General features: G+C 32.1%; 1 protein-coding gene across 1 annotated transcript in view; it reads right to left on the reverse strand.

Moving 5' to 3' along the window:
* Positions 1 to 20,801, reverse strand: part of LOC119635022 (protein serrate) — a 74,311-nt gene extending 53,510 nt beyond the window's left edge. The window contains exons 1-3 of the mRNA XM_038029530.1: positions 20,574 to 20,801; positions 8,917 to 9,034; positions 7,871 to 8,061 (exon numbers count right to left, since the gene is read on the reverse strand). Of these exons, the coding sequence (XP_037885458.1) occupies positions 7,871 to 8,061; positions 8,917 to 9,034; positions 20,574 to 20,768 (504 nt within the window). The 5' untranslated portion in view covers positions 20,769 to 20,801. The remainder of the gene's footprint in view (positions 1 to 7,870; positions 8,062 to 8,916; positions 9,035 to 20,573) is intronic.
* Between the last annotated feature and the right edge of the window lie 619 nt (positions 20,802 to 21,420).

A 21,420-nucleotide genomic window follows, 5' to 3' on the forward strand; every position in this document is an offset into this window, starting at 1 on the left:
GAGGTAAATAATGGTGGCAAATGAGAAACTGTAGATTTAAATAATCAACATGAGTACAACAAATACATCAATACATCAGACGCACTTAAAAAAACCTTAGATCTTCAACACGACGAAATTAAAATGCAACAAAAAATTTAATTGAATTTAATGCTTTAAAGAGCCACCAAAACAGTCAAACATGTTTACTGAGTGCTTGACTAACCGCACACATGCGCACGGCATAGCCTAACCTCAACACCTAATATTAAATTCTCCAATTAAGGCAAAATAAACCCATCTAAAGTGTCAAGGATAACTCACCAAACATAATTAAATCGAAAGATTATACACTAAGTATGAATGGATGGAATTTTTAGATGAAGAGGAAACCAAAAATTTAAATCAAAGCAAACAAAAAAACATAAACATGCAGCAAACAAAACAGTTCACAAACGTTCACAATAACATCAAAACAACATTAAAAATTTAATAGGGATTTATGCACATTTATGGATATATGCCTGTATGGTTTGAAGTCTTTTTTAGCGAACTTTTTATGGATATAAACCTGGTTTCGAAATTTTTTAAAAAGAAAAGAAAAAGAAAACAGCAGAAATTACAGGTTTTAAGACAAATTACATGATTTAACATAAAACGAAATTTTTTCGCAGAATTATGAAACTAAAGTTCAAAGAACAGTAACAACAGCAGTTACGTTGAAAAGACTGACATTGAACAGCGCATACCTGTATAAGCAAAGTTTGCTCGACTATAGTTTGACCTGCAAGAATGATATTGAAAGAGGGACTTTCATTCAAAATAAAGTACAAGAAACCTGAGAGTGTTCTTGTTCAAGCTCCGGTAAATAATCCCTTAAATTTAAGGTAGACATTCTTAAGCTTAGTACAGCATCAGATGAAATTATAAATCCGATCAACGGAAATTTACTAAAAATTACAGCGCGCCTTCTTTGGCTGAATGAAGAGAGTGTTTATACTCGTTTGGAGGAAACTTTCCAAAAGAGTAGAACTTAATAGCCAAACTTAAAGTTCCGCAAGAAGCTAAACAACAACAACTTCGAGCGAAGTGTTGTCAGTATCAGCCTAACCCCTTAAAGTTGCGGTAATTAAAAATGAAGAAGTGTTTTAAGCGTCGGTTATTTACAAATTGCTTGTATGAGAAAATTATAAAAATTATGCAAGCTGAGGACGCTTAAAACACTTCTAATCTAATTGCATGAGCTTAGGAAGGGTTAGAACAATAACGGAATCTCTTAAATTTAGCCGAAGCTACGTAACCCAAGATTGGGCCTATGGTGAGCTTATCTTAAGGGACTGATAAAAGCTAAATAAGGACTGAGATGGAAGGGGCTCCGGCAAATTTCATATCGTTTACTCTTTCCAAAATACCCTTTTACTAACGCTTCTTCAGCAAAAAGCTTGTTCTATACAGCTACGGTCTAATGTAATGATATTAATTCTTTAGTGCTACATAATGCGAGCGCGTTTACGTGTTTGCATAATGAAACGCACACGTATCATAAAAACAGTTTTCGCTTCTCCCTATCGTAAGAGAAAATCATTGCACCTTTATTTCAATATCGAATTTAACCAATTTCCAAAATTGTTGATCTCATATAAATTTTTCTTTGTTTTCAGTGTTACAATAATATTCTACGGCTCCTAAGAATAAAATATCCACTTTAATGCATCGTTTTTCATTATAAATGAAATTGGAAAGAAGCTATTTAGATTTGACTTTGTTCGCAGCAGTTACTATAGTTGTTGTAGATTAACGTAAACTTAAAAGAGCTCAACATGATTGCTTAAAAACAAAACGTTATCTTTAGTACTGATCTTGATTAAAAATACCAGGCAAGCCACCGAAGATTGTGAGTTCGCAACGATGATGCACATGCTTTTACAAATACATGTCGTTTCACTTGCTTCTCAGACAGGAGAAAAGACCAACTGCCCAATAACAATAATCAATACTATCAACAAAAACAACAACAACAACAACAGTTTTTGGGTTGTCATAAAAACATGACCCATTACCAACAACAACAATATGGCATAACACAACGAAAAACTACAAAAAATTACAAAGTCATTTAGTTAAATTCTACTGTAGCTGCCGTTGGTGGCGTAAATTCAGTGATGTTCAGTTTGTTTTTGTGTGCTTGCGTATATAAAATACTCTTTTTTGCCTCACTCGACTTTGGTTAATGACCACAATAAAAACGCATTTGAAGAGAGTTCATGAAAAGCGCAAGCACACATCAACATATAAAACAAATAAACAAACAATCAAGAAGGCATGTTACGAACAACGAATCACTACAAAAAACAAACGCTTGAAAACACATTATAGCAACAGCAGCAATAACAGCAAAAAGTTTATGTAGGCAAAGTAAAGTATTTAAGTATTCCATCAGAAGAAATTAAGTAAAATAGTCTCGTACGTTTATGTATATAAACTAACACAATAAAAGCAAACTACACAACAAAAAAAACGTTGTTTGAAAAGAAGAAAGGAGAGGAAAAAGAACAAGAAAAATTACTATGTATGTGTATATAAGTATATCGCGTGCATGCGTGTCATTTGTCTACATGTGTTAGTGTGTGCAAATATAGAAGATGGACTTGAGTCAAGTGAAATAACATTTCATTTCATTCATTTAACAGGTTTCATTTATGAGCTCAGCTAAACAAAAAAACTAAAACTAACAAGGCTCAAAACCACACACACGAAGAAATAAGTGTAAAACACATACGCTACCAAAAAATTTTTCTTTCTTACACTCTCCAGCGTAGACACTTGGTCAGTTTATATGGCCTAATGAGTAAGCGCGTATATACATTCGCTCTATATACCATGTGCATATTACTGAATGCTTGTTTTTTTCTCTTGCTATTCTTTCCATACACATTAATATGAACTCATGATGCCAGGCAAGGCAATGTTCCCACGAAACAGGTTACGATTTCTTAAGGCTTGACGGCTACATTATTACAATTTTACTACAGTTGTGTGAGCTGTATGGTATGGCGAAGTAAACTGTTGCTCATACCGCACCGCACTTTAACGTCGAACATATTGTGCTCAGTTATTTCTAGCTATCGTCATCAGCTATGATATGTTAACTTTTTTAAGTTATATGTATCGCATCGATAGCCCCTAAAGTATAGGCCGTTGTGAATTCGATTTGTTAGGCAACCCTTGTAAATGGCACTTTCAAAATTGGAATAAATGTTAAAATTTAATTGGAAAGTTAACTCATTTGTCTCAGTTGACCGAGTCCAGATACTCATGATTCTCGATAGGAAATTTTCTTCTAGCTCATTAACTCAATCACAATTAATCACAATTTAAATTAACTTGAACGATATGAAAGCCTTAAGATGAATATTGTTTTCTTTATTTCGTCAAATGCCTGTACCACGTTTGAAATTTGTCAATATCGTCTAGTGACGTTCCAACAGCAAATAAATCGGTACGACACATAAGAATCCAGAAACACGTGTAAATTACAAATAAATTTTTAATTTGATGACTTTGTCTTCAATTGAGATAGCGAGTTATATGGCTGTATGACTTGATATATATGATATACAATGTGCAGAGCATGCGTTGATTTTCGCTGCATCTTGGAATAAGCTAACGATAGGCATTAAGAAATTCGGCCCGAATACAATACCATTTTTTTTCTTTGTTTATTTTTCAGATATTAAACTCTGCAAAAATATACGTAGACTAACTAAGGTAACAAGTATTCGTTTCACTAACATGCTAACTGCTTATTTATATATATATATATATATTTTTTTTTTTTGGCAAATTTTTGCGCACCGACTAAACTGACCAACCAGCCATATTGTTTATTCATTTTATGTTGTCGGTTTTTTGCTTTGTTTATTCTCGTTTCTCCTTTCATTTAATTTTCTTAGGCAGAAATAGTTAGAATTACAGTAAATCAACGTATGCTCAGGCTGCCTAACCAGAACCATGTTATTGGTCCAGCGCAGCAAAACAGTGGGATTATTTCATAATAAATTTTGATGTAAATCCTTTATGCACAATTCTACACAGTTGTAAAGATTCTGTTTGAAAGCTTTTCATATTAAAAAACAAATTTTGTGGAAGTCTAAAATACGCTTTATAGCTTTGAGGGATATATGTTTTTCTTAATCAAGCAAAGTATATGACCCGATACTCTATCTGTTTATCTGCTTTTCCGCTCGCCTGCATATAAAAGCACGAAGTCGCCCGAAACCTGAAAAAATGTTTATATTTTCCTGCCAATTAAATCAAGCTGTTTAAGGCAAATATCAATTTGAAGTATGGAACAAAAAGTGTATGCAGTTAAATCCAACCAAAAATTGGCCAAGACAAGTTTATTATATAAGTAATGGAATAGAAGTAAACTTTCTTTGCTACTATACCCTAAGCTGATTGCAGAAAGGGAAATAAAAATCAGTGTTGATGTTCCACTTATAGAAAAAATATGAACATACAAGCATGCAGTTTTCTTAAAGCGTTGTGCATATATAATATTCAAAAATAACAACAAATACATGATCGTAGTTAATGCAGGTTAATTAAAATTGATATCATCCGCAGGCTTCTTTACACAGCAGCTAAAGAGTAAAGTGTCTATTTTCGTCCCTATCCACAGCACTGTAACCACTGTGCAAATTATCTTGTAATCGAGCATCAATTGTGGTTGCATGCTTTGAATGTACATATGTGCAACCAAACAGCTTAAAGCTGTCGGTTAATGTTTTTTTTCTTTTTGCGGTTTATTTTAGCTCTTTTTCTTCGACTCATATAACCATATTAACGTGCGAGCGCTTGAAATACATGTTTATATACGTGCGGTTTTCTCATATTAGTCTCTTTAAATGGCAAAATGGGAGTTAAATCCCATTTTTGTTTTATTATTAATATTTCTGTTTTTATTTTCAATATTAGATTATGTTCAATATGCGAAGCTTTAACACTTTGCACTAAAAATGGTAATGTATACTACGCGTATATAAATGGTAAACAAGTTGGTAATGAATGTTGGTTATGTGGGTAAGCATGTGTAGGTTACTTCGTGGTGTGGCAATGCTGAAATATTTTTGCCTAAAGCTTGAAATTATTGCTGCTGCACAAGCACTACTTGTTTAGTGGGAGATAAACAATTATATCGTATACGTTATTGTTATTAGCAAACTTATTATAAAAAAAAATATTATTTATGGTCAAAAGTATCGATAATATAATAGATGTGTTAATTTGTTTTACTTAGAGATTAGTGCTTTGCTTAGAACAATGAATAAATAGAACAAGGACTTTCGATTTAAAGAAGAATAAAAAGTACAACCGTAATATATTTTATATATTTTGTCATCATTTTTATTCGTATAGTACCTAATTCTTACTTCATATTTTATTTCCGCGGTTCATAAGCTTGAGGAGCATCTCATCACACATGGGTTATGTAATCAATAGATATACACAAATTACATAATATATATAACACAGGATCCGAGCAGCAGAAGCAACTTGAAAACATTGATTTTAGCAACAAACAACAAATTATATTCAACACCAAAAAAATATTGTAATCTAAATTATTTTAATCTCTTCTATTTCTTCTCTTCTTTCTCTCGACCACTATTCAAGCAAGGATAAAAATATACTATACGTTTATTATTTCGTTCGTAACTCTGGTAAGACAATTATATAAACAAAGAGAGGTAATGATACGCTTCAACACTTCCCACAGTGAGTTTAATTGGCCATACAAATTAAATAAATCTGATACTCCGGCTATAGTTGAGGCCCCTAGCTTATAGGGATTGTCTAACCCTCTCGAGGGCGACTGTTCAAGCATAAATAACCGGAATGTCTGCATACGTCGTTCGCAATTCAGGTCACATTTAATAAACTTTTCAACGAGACAATTGAATGCTTAGGACGAACGCTAGTAAAAATAGTTGAGTTGGGACCACTTCTTCAACCATTCTATATAACACGTTCTTTTGGAAAGTTATTATGTAAATAATTGTATTAAACGAACCGATTACGGTTTTTAAATCTTGGGCAGTGTTCCATTATACTTTTTTTGCTTGTTTAAAACCATAATTAATCGATTGTATCGCACGAAGGTTAAAACCGTTATTAAAAAATTAATATTGATTTACTCTAATACGTTAAATCAAACGATTAATCATTTTTTCAATTTTATTTATTTCTTTACTTTTTTTTGACTCTTCAAAGTCCTAAACTCAAAACTAATTGAAAAGACGTGAACATTCTTGGCTCCTATAGAAATTATACAAGCAACATAACCTTGTTCTTTTTCAGGCAGCCATACAAATAATGTTTCCTAGGTTTTAATGTAGAAAATCTATATAGTATTAAATAAAAGCAAGATATATAAACAAAACTGTTTACATTGTATTATATTGCTTAGGCAACTAAGCCTCCGACCAAAAGGACTATCTTAACTCGGCTGGTTGTTTGGCATGCTATACATACACAACTGGCTAACGTCTGTCCGTTGAACGCCATTTATATTTAGTTGTTATTCCTCGTATGCCGCCACTGCTATAAGCTACATTTGGCTGCTTGGCGTTTACTTACGTTTATTTTAAAACTTTGTTGATTTTTTTTTTTTTTTGCAAAATTATGATTAAAAGTTTTTAAATTAATGATCTTGAACAACGGGTAGCTCACTTGCGCATATGGTAAAAAATATCTTGCTTGCGCTTATTTTCTTGCATACATCTACACATATATTTATATATGTAAGAGAAATTTAAAATCAAGAAACCGCAAAACCTCAAGTCTCATGCTTAGCGATTTCCTTATAAGATTCTATTTATTTCCTTTTTAACTTTCAAAAAAAAAAAACTTTGTAAAAAATCTGCTTGTATAGAACTTTTTGAACTAAAAAAAATTGTGGATAAAGTTTTTCCTTCGTTTTATAACTGCTAACAGGTGGACGTAATATTAGTGCAGAAATACACAAGTTAGCTACGCAAATCTTTTGTTTTCAACTTAACTAATGCTTGAGTTTATGATGCATTGCATGATGTTGCACTTATTCGAAGTTCTATTCTATGTCTTAAATGGACTGTGTTTGAATTCCTAAGATAAAAAAATGCACGTGTTGCAGATATTACTCACGGTTTCGCTTAAATTGCTCTTTAACAGCAACGTCGTTTTTCCGTATGTGCCATGTACATATGAATATAATGATTTTCTCCGGTTGAAAAAACTATTTAATATTTATTTCAACCGCTTGCAGTTACCGAAATATAAGACTTTTTACGAAAACATAAATAAATAAATTATTGAGAAACATACACGCTACGCACTGGGAGATAGATATTCACATTTTTACTAATTATCAAAGAGGTATGAAATTTTGGAACTGAATTGCAAGAGAACATAATCACGACCGTAACATCAATTTTAATCTTCTTGAAGAGGGCTTAAAATTTCATAGTTGAATATAGAAAATCTCTTTAAAAACCCACATACAGGCTGTTGTTATCACAAAACTTTCGGGTTTTTGGCATGTGCCGTTTGCCTTATCATATATAGCTGCATGTCGCATGTAGAAAGTACCCTATTACTTTATACAAGCCACCATAGCAGCAAAACAAATGAAAACCATACATACATTCCAGATCTCTGCACTGGAGATAAACCTAACGCCAGCATAAGGGTTCACTTCTTTTTTTGGCAAAAATGTAAATTTAAAGAAACCTTGATAAAAACAAGTAAGAAAAATAACTCTAAAGAGCCATAAACAAATTTTTAAAAAAATTTCAATCGTGCACAAAATAAAACGTTATTTTTCTTAGTACGAATTATACCGTCTACTTACCGTCCAACGAAATGTAAATGGCAACACGATAGCTCCTCGGCCTGGATCACTCAAAACGAAACTGGAACCACCCAATATGCCAGTGGATGAATTACCAAATGAACAGCCGGTTGATATACTTGTCGTACCCAGCTCTACAGCTGAATATTCTTTAAGGCACAAACGAAATGCTGTCGAACAAGAGGGACAACCTTCAATAGAAAACAACAAGCAATAATTAAATAAATATATTATGCATTAAAAAGAACGCTACTCCATTTTGAACTCTGCGAAAAAGTCTATAAACGAAATGTTCTACGAAATGTTTCCACTATATCATGTGGAATAAATGTGAGGTCTCTTTTCAATGAAACGAAACTAAGGGCAAAATTTCTAATTTGACAGAATAAAATATTAGAGGTGCGTTGGCATGGTCGATGGTTCAAATCGGTCGAAAAACGAATATAAATATTAAACATATATTAACTGCAATTCCGGATGAACCCGTGCAGTGCTTGCACAAAGATGGAAGCAGTTGCCTACGCCCGCTCAGTGCTAGGGAATCTCGAAATTTCATTTTTCAGCTTTTTTGATATCTTTTTTTTTAAATAACGGTGATGAGTATAAAAGATTCGAGTATTTACGAACATAATTTGCCTAATTTGATTTAAGTAATGATGACGAATTCCTTCTTTTTTTTAATGACACCAGCATTTTAAGGTAAAAGCCTAATATATGCTGTCATAGTTCAAAACCATCACCACGTCTTTATTTTTTAAAAGTTGTTCATAATTGTTTTCACATTACCTTTCTCGATTTATCTTACAAAGACAACTAAAAACTTTACTGGTTTTCTAAGTTTCAAGTCAATCCGATTAAAAATATGGGATTTTTGAAGATTATTACTACCGCCTTATCTACTGCTATTATTCCTTCTTCTAAATAGAATTGATTACAACATTAACTAATATTTAAAAAAAATATTAAGCTACCAAAAATACGGGCTATAAAGCACTAAGCGGTTTCGAGAATTTTTATTTTTTGTTTTGCTTTCTGTCACAACTTACCTGTTGTTTTTGTACTTCTTATTTCTAAAGGAACACCACAGCAATAGCCATTTAGTAAATGACTATTTGTATTTGAAATTTCTAATAACTCTAATTCAAAATAACCGGCGGCTGATATCTGAAACGGAAAACCAAAGCAAAAATCGTTAAATAATTTTTTAATTAAATAAAAATACCAATAAAAGGAGTTAAGCACAGTCAACAAAATATATTGCTACAGCAGACTTGATATGTAGGAATGACGATATAGAAATTGGGTTGATCTTAACGCAAAATATCACATGTAATCTCGCCATGATTTTTATGACGATCTGATTGGGAAATGTTCCAATCCTATTTAATTTGTTTCGTTTTACGCAAAAAACCGTTCTGATATCGACTAATGAGCCGAATTTGATTGTTTCAAGAACAGCTATTTATTATTTCTCAACTGGAATTGTGGGAAAAATTTCAACTCGAAATAAATAGTTAATGACATGGAAGTTGAAAGAAGCTCCCTTCGAGCTTCCACGACATTTTTCGCTCGGTTTTATTTGCGTATGCCGTCTATCAACTTTTCTTTTCGTACATAACACCACCTTCTTTACAGTGTATTAATATGCGTTTAAAACCCTTATACATTCTGTTGGAAATATTCCAATAATAAACTGTAGATATGATATATCGTAAAAGTAGCAGAGCAAGAATCTGCATCGATTATTTCATTTCATCAATCTTTGTTGAAGCTATCATGATTGAGAACACAAAACTCTTAAGCCGGGGAAAAAAGCGTATTTATAATTCATCGAAATCTGTGCAAACAGGAAAAATCCAACATGACGCCAAGGTGGCGTTATACATGCACACTTTTAAACAGACACAAAACAAGGATTTTAGTCAGGCAAGTAATAATTCATAGAAGAGAAAAAATTTGTAAGCAAAGCAAAATCAAGTCAACAAGCAGACCAGCTAACCTAGTAGGTAAATGCATGCATGCATATGTAGCATGTGACCAGTTACATGACATTCATTAATAAAACTTTGTACAAAACACTGCACTTGGCTACGCATCAAAGATATCGTCGTTGAGGCTTCTGCTGCTGCAAACGATTCAACGTAAGGAATTTTAACAATTTAAAAGAAAGAATTAGCGGCATACCATAAAATCCTCTGCTTTAACAATTTCAATTCCATGGAATCAGTTGAAGAATCGAGAAATAAATGATAAAATATGCAGTTTTAAGTGATGCTTTCAAGAAAACCGGTTGCCATATACATATATCTAGACTGCATATGTGCAACCACTATCCCCCCAAAATACAACCAGTGGGCAGTCTAAAGGCAGAGATTGAAGAGGAAAATGGTTAGAAGAAAAAAAGCTGTGGAAGATACATAAATAGAGAATCAGATGAGATTGTACACACTTATATTGCGTTTATGTAAAAACAATCGAGAGAAGTAGTAGAAGAGTAGTAAAGAACAGCGTAGTTGAACGGACTAAGCTGCAAACAGAATACGGTTTGGATTGATCGGTTTTTGACATTCGTTGTATTTTTTTAAGGAAAAAAAATCAATCGTAGCACTGAATTTTTTCAATCGAAGTCATTATCAAGTCACAGCAAGAGAGAAAAAACATGGTATAAAGGAATACACACACTCGATACAAACCCATTCTCTCGCATCCACTTAGAGTTGAGCACAGGTGGGAATCTGGGAATATATAGTCTTACTGCAGTACGTAAGCGCGTGTTTTGTTTTGTTTTCATTCCGATTTTTTTGCTTTTTTTTTTTTTTTTTGCTAAAAAGCTATTATGATAAAAAAAAATAAAAAAACACAAAACAAGAAACTCACAGAAACACATCAAGAAAAAAACGTTGAATCAAATAAAAGTGGTAAAAAAGAAGGTGGAAACACTACAGCAACAACAAAAAATATTCAACACACATCAAGACGTTGATCAATGCAATGAAGTTGATAATAACGATGAGAACGACGATGGATGGAGACGAGTTTAGACAGCATTATTGTGGTGTGGTGATGTGTAAGGTTGGTGGACAGAATGGACAGCCAAACATTACATACATCGTAACAATATTACATATGCATGAGTTTATCTATGCTATGAGCGGCAATATATTTGTGTGTGTATTTTCCAGCAAAAATAAAAGAAAAATTTTCGAATTGATTTCTCTTTGATTTTTCTTGAATTTTCAAATCGCAACAAGAAGACAAGCAAAAAAAGAAACTTGTATTTCCGCAGCACATTTTCTATTTCTAGACCATGCTCTTCATGAACTAAGAAAGGATTTCACTTGATTTTTTACAACCCGATGAGAGTATGTGAAACAATGTTTAAATATATTCAAGGGACTGATTGTCGAAGATTGAGTTTGTATTGACATCGCGATGTGTGTGACCGATAATGATAATGATGAAACACAAATGAAAAGAAGATGCGGCAGCAATGATATTCAAGACCATGTGGATGTTCTTAATGATGACGACGATGATGACGATGGACTATGACAATAACAATGACAACCAATCACACCAAAGACAATCAGCCTCTTACACATATACGAAGAAGAGAAAAGTCAAAGCCGAGCCAAGAAATTATATGATGGTGATACTCGAGATAATAAGTAGCAGCAACGAAAACAATAACACTGAAATATGATTACTGCAAGTAAAGGACCCCTTATTATATAACTTTGTTTTTTTTTTTTCAATTTTTGTTTTCAAATGTAAATACGAGTTGCTTCTTTATCCGGCCAGATGCGCGAGCGTAGAGAGTATGCGGAAGTAAAGAATAAACAAAGAAAATGAGATGTAAAAATAAGAGGCAAGTCAGAATATAAGGTAAGCATAAAAAGTGGTTCGCAAAGTTGTGCCCACAGCGATATATACTTTAACGTGTCTCTGATACGTGTTTCTAAACTTTTCATCAGTGCAGAAAAAGGATGGAAGAAAGAAAAACCACTCATAAGAACTTAGAAGAAATGGAAGAAGTGGAAAAATTAAAAGAAGAAGTCAAAAACGAAATAATTGTATATTAGTTTTTTAGCTATTAGCTAATAGCTGAGCACCTCTAAGTAGGCGCCCATTTTTAAGCTCGGTCACTAAGTGTTTTGTCCAAACCATATGGTACAAATTTTATGTTTTTTATATCAACTTTTAAATTTCTGGTTTCTTCCTAGACCAGATACTTAACAAAACCTTCTCCGTAAGTTAAACGCGAATGACACAAGCGGGCACTGCCCGTTTAATGGCAAGCCATTAAGAAATAATACATAATGAGTCGATATAATAATAGATTTTAGCTTGGGTAAAGTTACAAACATCCACATCAATTTAAAATGACGTGTGTAGTAAGAACGCATCTTAACAGGTTGCATCAGTGCTTGATACAAATGAACATAAAAACGGCCTTTTTCCGTCAACTTTTTGCGGTATCAATAGCATACATCCGTCGTTTTCTCAATTTACAAAAGTCATTCTTCTTTTCTTTTTATCAATTTTTTTTCTCTTACTTCAAAGTATGAGGTAGGGAGGAACATATTTTTTTGCCGATTATTTCTTATGAAATGATTTAACAACCTTGTTGAGAATTCTGGCTTCACACATTACATATCAGCAATTGCAGAAGATACTCGGTGAAAGGAAGACAAACGAAAAAACAAAGTGTCAAAGTGTTGTAAATATCTCGACAGAAATGAATGCAGCAGACGCTAGTAGTAATAAGTACAAGTATTTGATTCGTGTGTAATTTTGTTATTCTTTCGATTGCTTGTGCGGGAGAGTTTTCTTTTTCTTGCACACTGTTTCAGCAGCAGCCGACTTTTATCAAATTAAGTCTTTTCTGACTATTTTTCTCAGCCGTTTTTCTTCTTTTCGCAATGCAATCGCATAATGATGACCACTTTCAACACAGTATTACTTTAGCGGGTCGAAAAGGAAGAAGAAAAAAGCATATCGTTTGTATCGTATCCAATCGCGCATACTCATTTTAAATGAGAAAAGACCTGAAAAGAAAGAAATCATTGGAATTTGCATGACATCGGCCTCATTAATGATCTGTTTGTTTGATTCCTTTTTGTTTTTTCCCTCTTTTCACGGTATCAAAATCGCAGCAGCAGTCGGTGGCAACTTTATATAAAAAAAAGGACGACTGTTATAAAATAAAGCACTACCGTAACAATAAACGAAGTTGAAGTCTGTGTCAACACTCAGCATCAACGGCAGTAGACGCAACAAGTGCGGAATTAGGATTGTCTCAAGTTGTTTAATTTGATAAGTTAAGTGTTATGCGCGCAGAGGAAAAGTCCAATATGATGGCAGCCTTCTTCTTATTATTTATTTATTTTATCTGCCATTTCAAAAGTGTGTTCTCATGATGACAAACGCTTCTCCGTTGATATTGTTTGCTGATAATATTACTATTATATTGCAAATCGCATGAAAACGCAATTATCGATCATTACAATAGAAACACGAGTAGAAAATTGTACACCTTCTAAATTACACGTCAGATTATGAATGCTAGGGGTGAACTAATTTTTAAAGTGGTGTAAGTGCATTAAAAAAAAAAAAAAAAAAAAAAACATTGAGATCTTATTTTTGCTTTTCGATAAAAATTATATTACAAATAATACAATCCAAAATTTGCTAGGATTTTGTAAAAGCGAAGTTAGGTGGTATTTTATAGTATGTCTTTTGACAGGTTTGAGCAAGTATATTATGTTTTAAACGTTTATAAAATGAAAACAAATAAGAATACAACCAATGATTGATTTCATAATTTTATTAGTTTTAAAATAATGTTTCACAGTTAATTAACAGTTAATTATTTTCAAATTTATAACGAAACTTATTTTTTTCTCTTTGTTTCCAAATAACCTTAATACCGATAAATGGCGCGATAAGTTATCTACTCTTTAAATCACAAGGATTTTGTTAATTGCAAATATTTCCTAACTTTTTAAAAGGCTTGAATATCTTGCTTGTAACAAGATTAGGGTCTTCAAAATGAATGCTGAATGAACAGCTCCTATAGAAGATGAATAATATTTGAAGGAAAACGTGCAACGATCATTTAAAATGAGGAAAACCTTTGCACATCAGAGAAATATAAAGCGACTCAAGTTAGAAAAATAAATTACTGCTTTTTTATTATAGGGGATTATTAATTATTAATAACCTGGGCAAGACGTACCGCGACCTAGAAGATCCATTGTACTAGCCCATGCCGCTGGCTCTCCAGTTTGGGATTTTTTTTTATTAAAAAACAGTGCAAAACGAGTTTCGAAAAATTCAACACTTAGACTGCTTTGTCATGTTAAATATTCTTTGCCACTAGCTTGGACTAATTCTTTGTTTCTCTCAGACTACATTTCTTTATTAAAAGACAAGTTTCCTTATGTTTTAGCTCCTTTCACATGCTAAAATTAACATATACAATTTTTATGAATATTCAGTGATACAATAATGGGTAACACGATCTCTTCGTCAAGTAAGGTGTAATAACTATTATTCGGGAGGTCTGACTAGAAAAAAAAATGCCAAAGCCAACAAACGGGCAAGGTTTTATTTAATAACAAAAGCCGATGAAACTAAAATATATTTAAAATAAAGTTTTTCGCGCGCAAATGAAAAATCGATGTCATAATTTTTATGATTTTTTACGTCTCATTAACGAACATACTTTGCCACTTTACGTACTTACAACACAAATAATCCCACGATTTAAATTAACAGAAATCATAAGCACAAAGACGCAAAGGTCTATGAAAAAAAAAACAGAATACTAAACCACATATTAGTTAAAGTTAGCAACTCTATATATATATACTTTACCTTTTTTATCGTTTAAGTCGCCAATGAAGAACCAAAAGCAATCAAAAAGCAACGATTAACCCTAACTACGTTTACATTAACGTGTACATGTAACTAACTGGACATAAGCGAAATGTTTGTGTATAGGCAGCAGTCCTCTAAAATCTTGACAAGGGAATTTGGCAAATCCAATCACATGTATTAAACGTAAGCTGGAATGCTGGCAAGAGCGAAAAGAACAAATAAAAGAAGGAATCAAAGAAAAAGAGCATTAAATAATGTTCTCCGCTTTTTTCTTAATGTAATGCTTAGCAATGACTTTACTTTTGCTAAGTTTATTTATCAAGTGCTCGCATGGTCACCAAACTGAAGTCAACAACAAAACTGAATCTGTGTTTCAAAGACTAAAGTAAAGCAAAACAACATAACAACAAGGCAACACCAAATAGTAAGTAGCCGTCACTGATAGTAACAAATAGTAGAAGTTGCTTGGGTTTTTCTTCGCTGCGCTAGTCCATTATTGGTTATTAATAACGCTTGCATAGACGTTTCTTGAATGCAACAGAAATCTCGGAAAAAATACTTATAATAAATGAAAAACTATTAAGTTAACAAAGTTAATGGACTGCATAAATTCGCAGCATATGCGCATAAATTCATACATTTACACACATTTTATGCAGATATGTGCATAAATTCATACATGCATGCTTGCATGCATGTGTGCGTACGTGAGTGTAGCCTACACAATAGCTATTGGCAGCAATGGATACCTGAGCTCGTCTTACCCGGCCTAAACGAGAAGAACTTTTCATATATATGCAAGCAAATTTTACAGTATTTAAGTGTTGACTGCGGTTTGTTGTAAATTTTTCAAAATTTCAATTATGCTTAATCATGTCACACTGGTTGCCATTAACTGTCGTTATTATAGCGAAGTACTCATTGTATTTGTTCTTCCTTTTTTCTTTCCTGCAGGTCGATTTTTCTTGACAAAACTTTTTACTGATCTTACGCTTAAAAGAATTTAAAACCATTTCTTTTTTTTTGCTTACATATAGTGAAAGTATTAATAGATGCTATTTGTGGAATATTTATTTTCTATAGGTAAAAAGTATCCATCTTTAATTATATTTAAGCAAATAATTGACTTAATTTTGACAAAATATACTGATTTGTAGTCACTCAATACCTCAGTGGAAATTTCGTTTCGTCTACGCCCGTTTAAATTCACTTTTTTTGTATTTCTTTTGCGCTTACATATGCTCCATTTTTCTTCTTTTTATTTGTTTTGCCTCTCGGCTCCTCTGTTGAATTTCACTACATCAATGGAATTTATAGAAGCGACCCTCACTGAAACATTCGAATGAGAGAAGGGTGTTAGCAAATCTCTAAATATCCTAATAATCTAATTTAAGCTAACACCTTATATTCATATGCAAATGAAATATGAAAAAAATATCGATTGACTCTCGAAACTCACCTACAGTCCAAACTAATGTATGTAGCACTCCTAAGAATGCTTTACTTAAATAACAATCCTAGACATTGCTTTGCTTCGCTTTCAGACATATCTACAACTCTAATTGCAACATTTATTTTTCTTATAAGTTGTGCACGTCTACATTTGTCTGCATAACTACATGTCGCTTTTATTGTTGCTTTATATGGAGAAACAATATTATCTTTAAGTAAAGGCTCAAAAGGTCTAAAACCAAATTTGGATGGAATTAAAGCAGAATGTAAGGAAGCAGCAAATGTATCTCTCGTTTCTAAACTAGTGCAAACTTTTAATAAATGATCTTGTACCTTAAAGAAATTAGTATTCAATCTTCAAAACGGTTGGTATAATCAAACTAAACTTACAAAAGTACAAGAAAAGAAAAACAAACAAAACATCAAACGGATAAAAAAAATATTTAATCATTGAGATAAACTTCGTTGAAACCAAACAACAGGCATTCTGTCGAAATGTTTTATGAAGCCATGTACCAATTAACGCAAACCACACAAGCAGGAGACAAACAATACAAATGCAACAAATCAAATTTCAACAAATACTTGAAAACTTACTGAAATACCCATACAAATACACACGAAACATAAAAGATCGACTTTTTTCACACAATTTTAAAGCGCTATCAAAATATTAAAGTAAAGGGAAAAAATTGTGTATGAGAAGAACCTAGAAACGATGTTAGAACCTTCCATTTTGGGTAATCAAGCAAAAAAGAAAAAAAAATGATAATAAATAAATAAAAAAAACAATTTTTAAATGAATACACTGTAGTCGCAAATGCTTACACAAATCAAATCAAAGCATAGCATACACATAGTGAATTAAAGACAAAATTGATGGTCAAGATCCGACTGACGAAGATAATTTATTACAAGATGTCATTTAATTAATCCTAGATAAAAATGGCAACTAAGGGTATACATATTAAAAATAGTGAAATCAAGATCAAGCCGGATGACTGACTAAACAGAACAGAACAAGACCCATTACTGCCAAAAAAGCATGAAAGTATCGCCCAAAATCATTTGAAACTTTACTAAAAACTCATTTGTAACATTTATGTCTAGTCGACTGGTTAATTCTGGCTTTTACGATTTTCTGATAATTTTGGCATTATGTCTGCTCATCCCAGAAGTAAAGGCAATGAAGCGGAGCGATACAAATTTTTAGGCCAACAGACGCGACGAATGAAAATACATTGACAACTAATTTTATTTGATTCTTGCTGTTGTTGTTCAAGGGTTTTGTCTTTTTGTTAATTTCCCACATCTGTAGATCACAAAGAGATTAAACGTTAAGATCATAAAGTTTTTAAGGTATTCAAAACTACCTATAGAAAAGAGCCTTGAAAATGTTTTGTGCTCTAACGTTAAAAGCAACAACAAATTATTGGGTGCACATACAAAATGTTACTAAAAAGCAAAACCCAACTTTTTTTTTAAAAACAGCTACTATTAGAGGAGTTTTAAAAAAATATCATGTAATCACAACTTATTTATAGCATGATAGAAGAATTTTAGAATGGTTTTCTCTATATAAATTATGTGTTTTGCTTTAATAAGAAAGAAATGAAAAACAAGTGAGAACACAAAGGATAAACACGCAAATTTAACTAAATGGTTGTTCACTTTTGAGAACTAATATATTCTTTTGTTTACCTAATAAAGACATACCTGAACCGATTAGTTTTTTAGTTAATAAAATAGCTAATAAGAAATTAATGTATATCTTTTGGATAACTTTTGAAAACCTACCATCTGATTAATCAGAAACTCTGCGCCTTTTCTATATCTTATAAACAGGAAGAGAAGTACGTGTCGATTAATTAGTTTATAGGTTCACATGGAAGAATTTGCAAGGTTTTGTCTTCATTTTTGCGAACGGCGAATTGTCCGTAGCCATATTACATAGATGGGAAGATGAACATTTGGATGGACGAACAGATGGACCTGCTTAGGTCATTTTCGAAATTCAAAATGCTCAAGCATACATACTTTGTGGTGTCTCTTAAGCTTGCTTCTGGGTGATTCAATAGCTTTGACAAGCGAACGAACGCGTAATGCTCTACAATGTTGGACGAGAATGGCCGATTTTTTTCATCTTTGCACAAATACTATAGCATCTCCCAAAATATAGAAGTGAACATTTTTATGCTGCAGTTTACGACTAGTGAGCAAACAACCATCCAAGAATATTCATTGCTTTTGTCATTTTTGAAGCCGATAGCTTCATTTTTCCGGCGAGAAAAATGCATGTACTTCACGACATGATAAGGTTACCTTCTGGGCATAGTGGCGAGTATAAAGAAACAAACCATACGTTTTGATTTGAATTGTTTAATATGGCTTCCCTTTTTAGGTTATGAGACATTAACAGTCAACACTTATCGTCCATGGCGCGGTAACTTTCGCAAACCAAACCTAGTAAAAGCATGACAATAGGAGAAAGTCATCTATTAAAGATCCTACACCACCTCATTCCATATAACTTTTGCTATATTTTTGTGAAAAAATATAACAATCATATTTTGTATGGCTTGCTGTTCATAAAGAGCCAGGATTAAAAAAATGTAATACGGTTAATTTATATGTCCACTTACTGTTGTGGACCGAATTTCACCAAATGTAGGAAAAATTGCTATCTATAGGCTGAAAAAAATATCTATCTATCTATCTATCTATCTAAATGTCAGACGAAAAGGTAAGCCTCAGTCGCTTCACGAAATGCTTCTGAATGTGATAGGTATAATAAACGTAGGGTATGAGAACACAAAAAATTTCCATAATACCGTCAACCAAAATAAAAAGCGAGTTACTGGTGCATAAAAAGATGCTTAACGAAAAAGAAAAATGAAATGAAATATGAAAAAAACTCAAGTTCTCTTCAAACATTTTTGTCGTGCAAGCAAATTATTCTTAATTGATGCTCACGAATATTTCATGAAAATGTTGAATGAAGCGGATTGCCGACCGCGAGCAACTCGACTAGCCGAAGAAAAAAATAAAGAATAAAAAGCTAGCAAAAAGTAACAGAAACACCAAACGCAACAAGCATTTACATGGCAATCATTTCGAAACGATAAAAAGTAAAAACGTGCGGGAAAGATAACAAGCTGTTAAAATGCTGTGGGTCAAAGTAACTAAAATGAACCGTTTTAGGAAACCCAAAATTGTCGCCATAATGATCGCTCATGACGAAGACAAAAGAAATATATAGAAAAAAATAATAAGTAGCTATCAAATTTTTTCCATGAACACCAAATTTATAAAGCATTAGTTTGTTTAGGACCTCCCATCTTTAGAGGACCTCTCATTAACTAACGAAACTTGGATCCATAGCACTGAAATAACATAATCACTAAAACATCGTCAGTTTAGTCTTTAGCTTTTAATTGGTTAACTCAAATTTAAAAATTCAGATATTAATGGCTATCAAAAAGTGAAAAAAGAACAAAGGTTTGCTTTGGAAAAAAATTTTTCATTTAAGCTGTTGCCTTACTAAAGGTTGCATATTAAAGTTTCAAACTAAGAAATCAATTTTTATCCTCGACTTTATCTATATTGATATTTTGAATATCAATCACAATAGAAACACGCATTAAAGTCCCCTTGAGGTGTTCTATAATTAAGTCATTTTATATTCGGTTTATTATTTTTTTGCTCTGTTTATTGGAAACAATTATTTAAGTATTCCTTTTATGGTTCCAACACAACTTCCCAAAAAACTTACTTGATGTGAAATAAAATGTTCTTTTCTATCTATTTACGTAACGTAAAATAAACCTTTAATAAAAAAAATTAAATCCCATAAAAATTGATTGGAGGTATATTGACAAAACCAAACATGATCGAAGCTTTTTTCTAAGCAAAACTGTACCCTATGATTAATTAATAAGTATGTAACTGTTCGATTAGAAATTTATATTACACATGTGACAAGAAATGCGACAATAACGTGCATCAGAATCTGGAAAAAATTGTTGTACAATTTCTGATCAATAATAACAGCAAAGTACGTAAAAATAAAAATGTATATTATTTCTGAAAACATATTAATATTTTTTTGTCTTCAGTCAGAGCGAGCGATCAATTCAATTATTGTTTTTTTTTTTTTTATTATTTTATTGATTTTGAAATTTGTGAGTTTATTTTCCTATCTAGGAAATTCCATCATCGCAAGGAGCCGACCGATATACTACAACGGCTGGTTATTGGAATTATATAGTCTCTGATGTGCGTTTATAGCTGTTATGTTACTTATTATAAGCAGTTGCTCTCTACTACTTATATATGTGTAAATGAAAGAAATAAATATCAACTCACTTACCTTATGAACTAATGTAATTAATATATAACTGATAACAGCAAACATTATTGTAATTTTACTATTATAAAATAGAAATGCTGGCGATGATGACAATGTCGATGATTGCGTTTGCATTTGTGTCGACGATGATGACGAAGTCGGCGTAAAACAGCTACCGTTTAATAAAGATTTTCTCCGGAAATGTTTTGTAAACATTCTGTTGAATGTGATGGAAGCAGGCAACGATAAAAACGTACATATATATATATATGTATATATATATATATATATATATATATATATATGTATATATATGTGTGTAGGCGTGTGTGTGGGGTATGTGTATAAAATTAAACACGCAACATACACATGTTTAAATTTACTATTACATGTTGAATTTACACTAACAATGATACCGCAGATTACTAATTTCTTATATGATAATAGTGTGGCAGAAATTGTTTCTCTTGTGGTTCTCCGGAAAGTTTCTATTTAATTTGAATGAAAGTGTAACAAAATGTGAATCAATGTTAAGCCTTTTTAAAATCTTGTGCAAAATTTTTTTTCTTCAATATTTTATATTAATTTATTGCGGTATTTATTAAACTTTTTTTATTTAATATTTCTTCTGCACTTTACAAAAATGTTTATAAAAATTTTTTTATATTCGTTTCATTTTATTTATTAAATTTTTTTTCATTTTCTTTCTTTTTTCAAATATTCGAGCTTATCTGGAACTAGCGTTTTTTCTTCTCATATTGCTTTATTGTTGTTTTCATTATTATGATTTTTTAAATCGTTTTGTATACGTCCAGACTTCGCTTTCTCATGTTCTGGTGTTTCATTAAAAATCATGTCAAACTTTAAT

The sequence above is a fragment of the Glossina fuscipes genome, unplaced genomic scaffold (assembly GCF_014805625.2).
Source record: "Glossina fuscipes isolate IAEA_lab_2018 unplaced genomic scaffold, Yale_Gfus_2 3, whole genome shotgun sequence".
Taxonomy (NCBI): domain Eukaryota; kingdom Metazoa; phylum Arthropoda; class Insecta; order Diptera; family Glossinidae; genus Glossina; species Glossina fuscipes.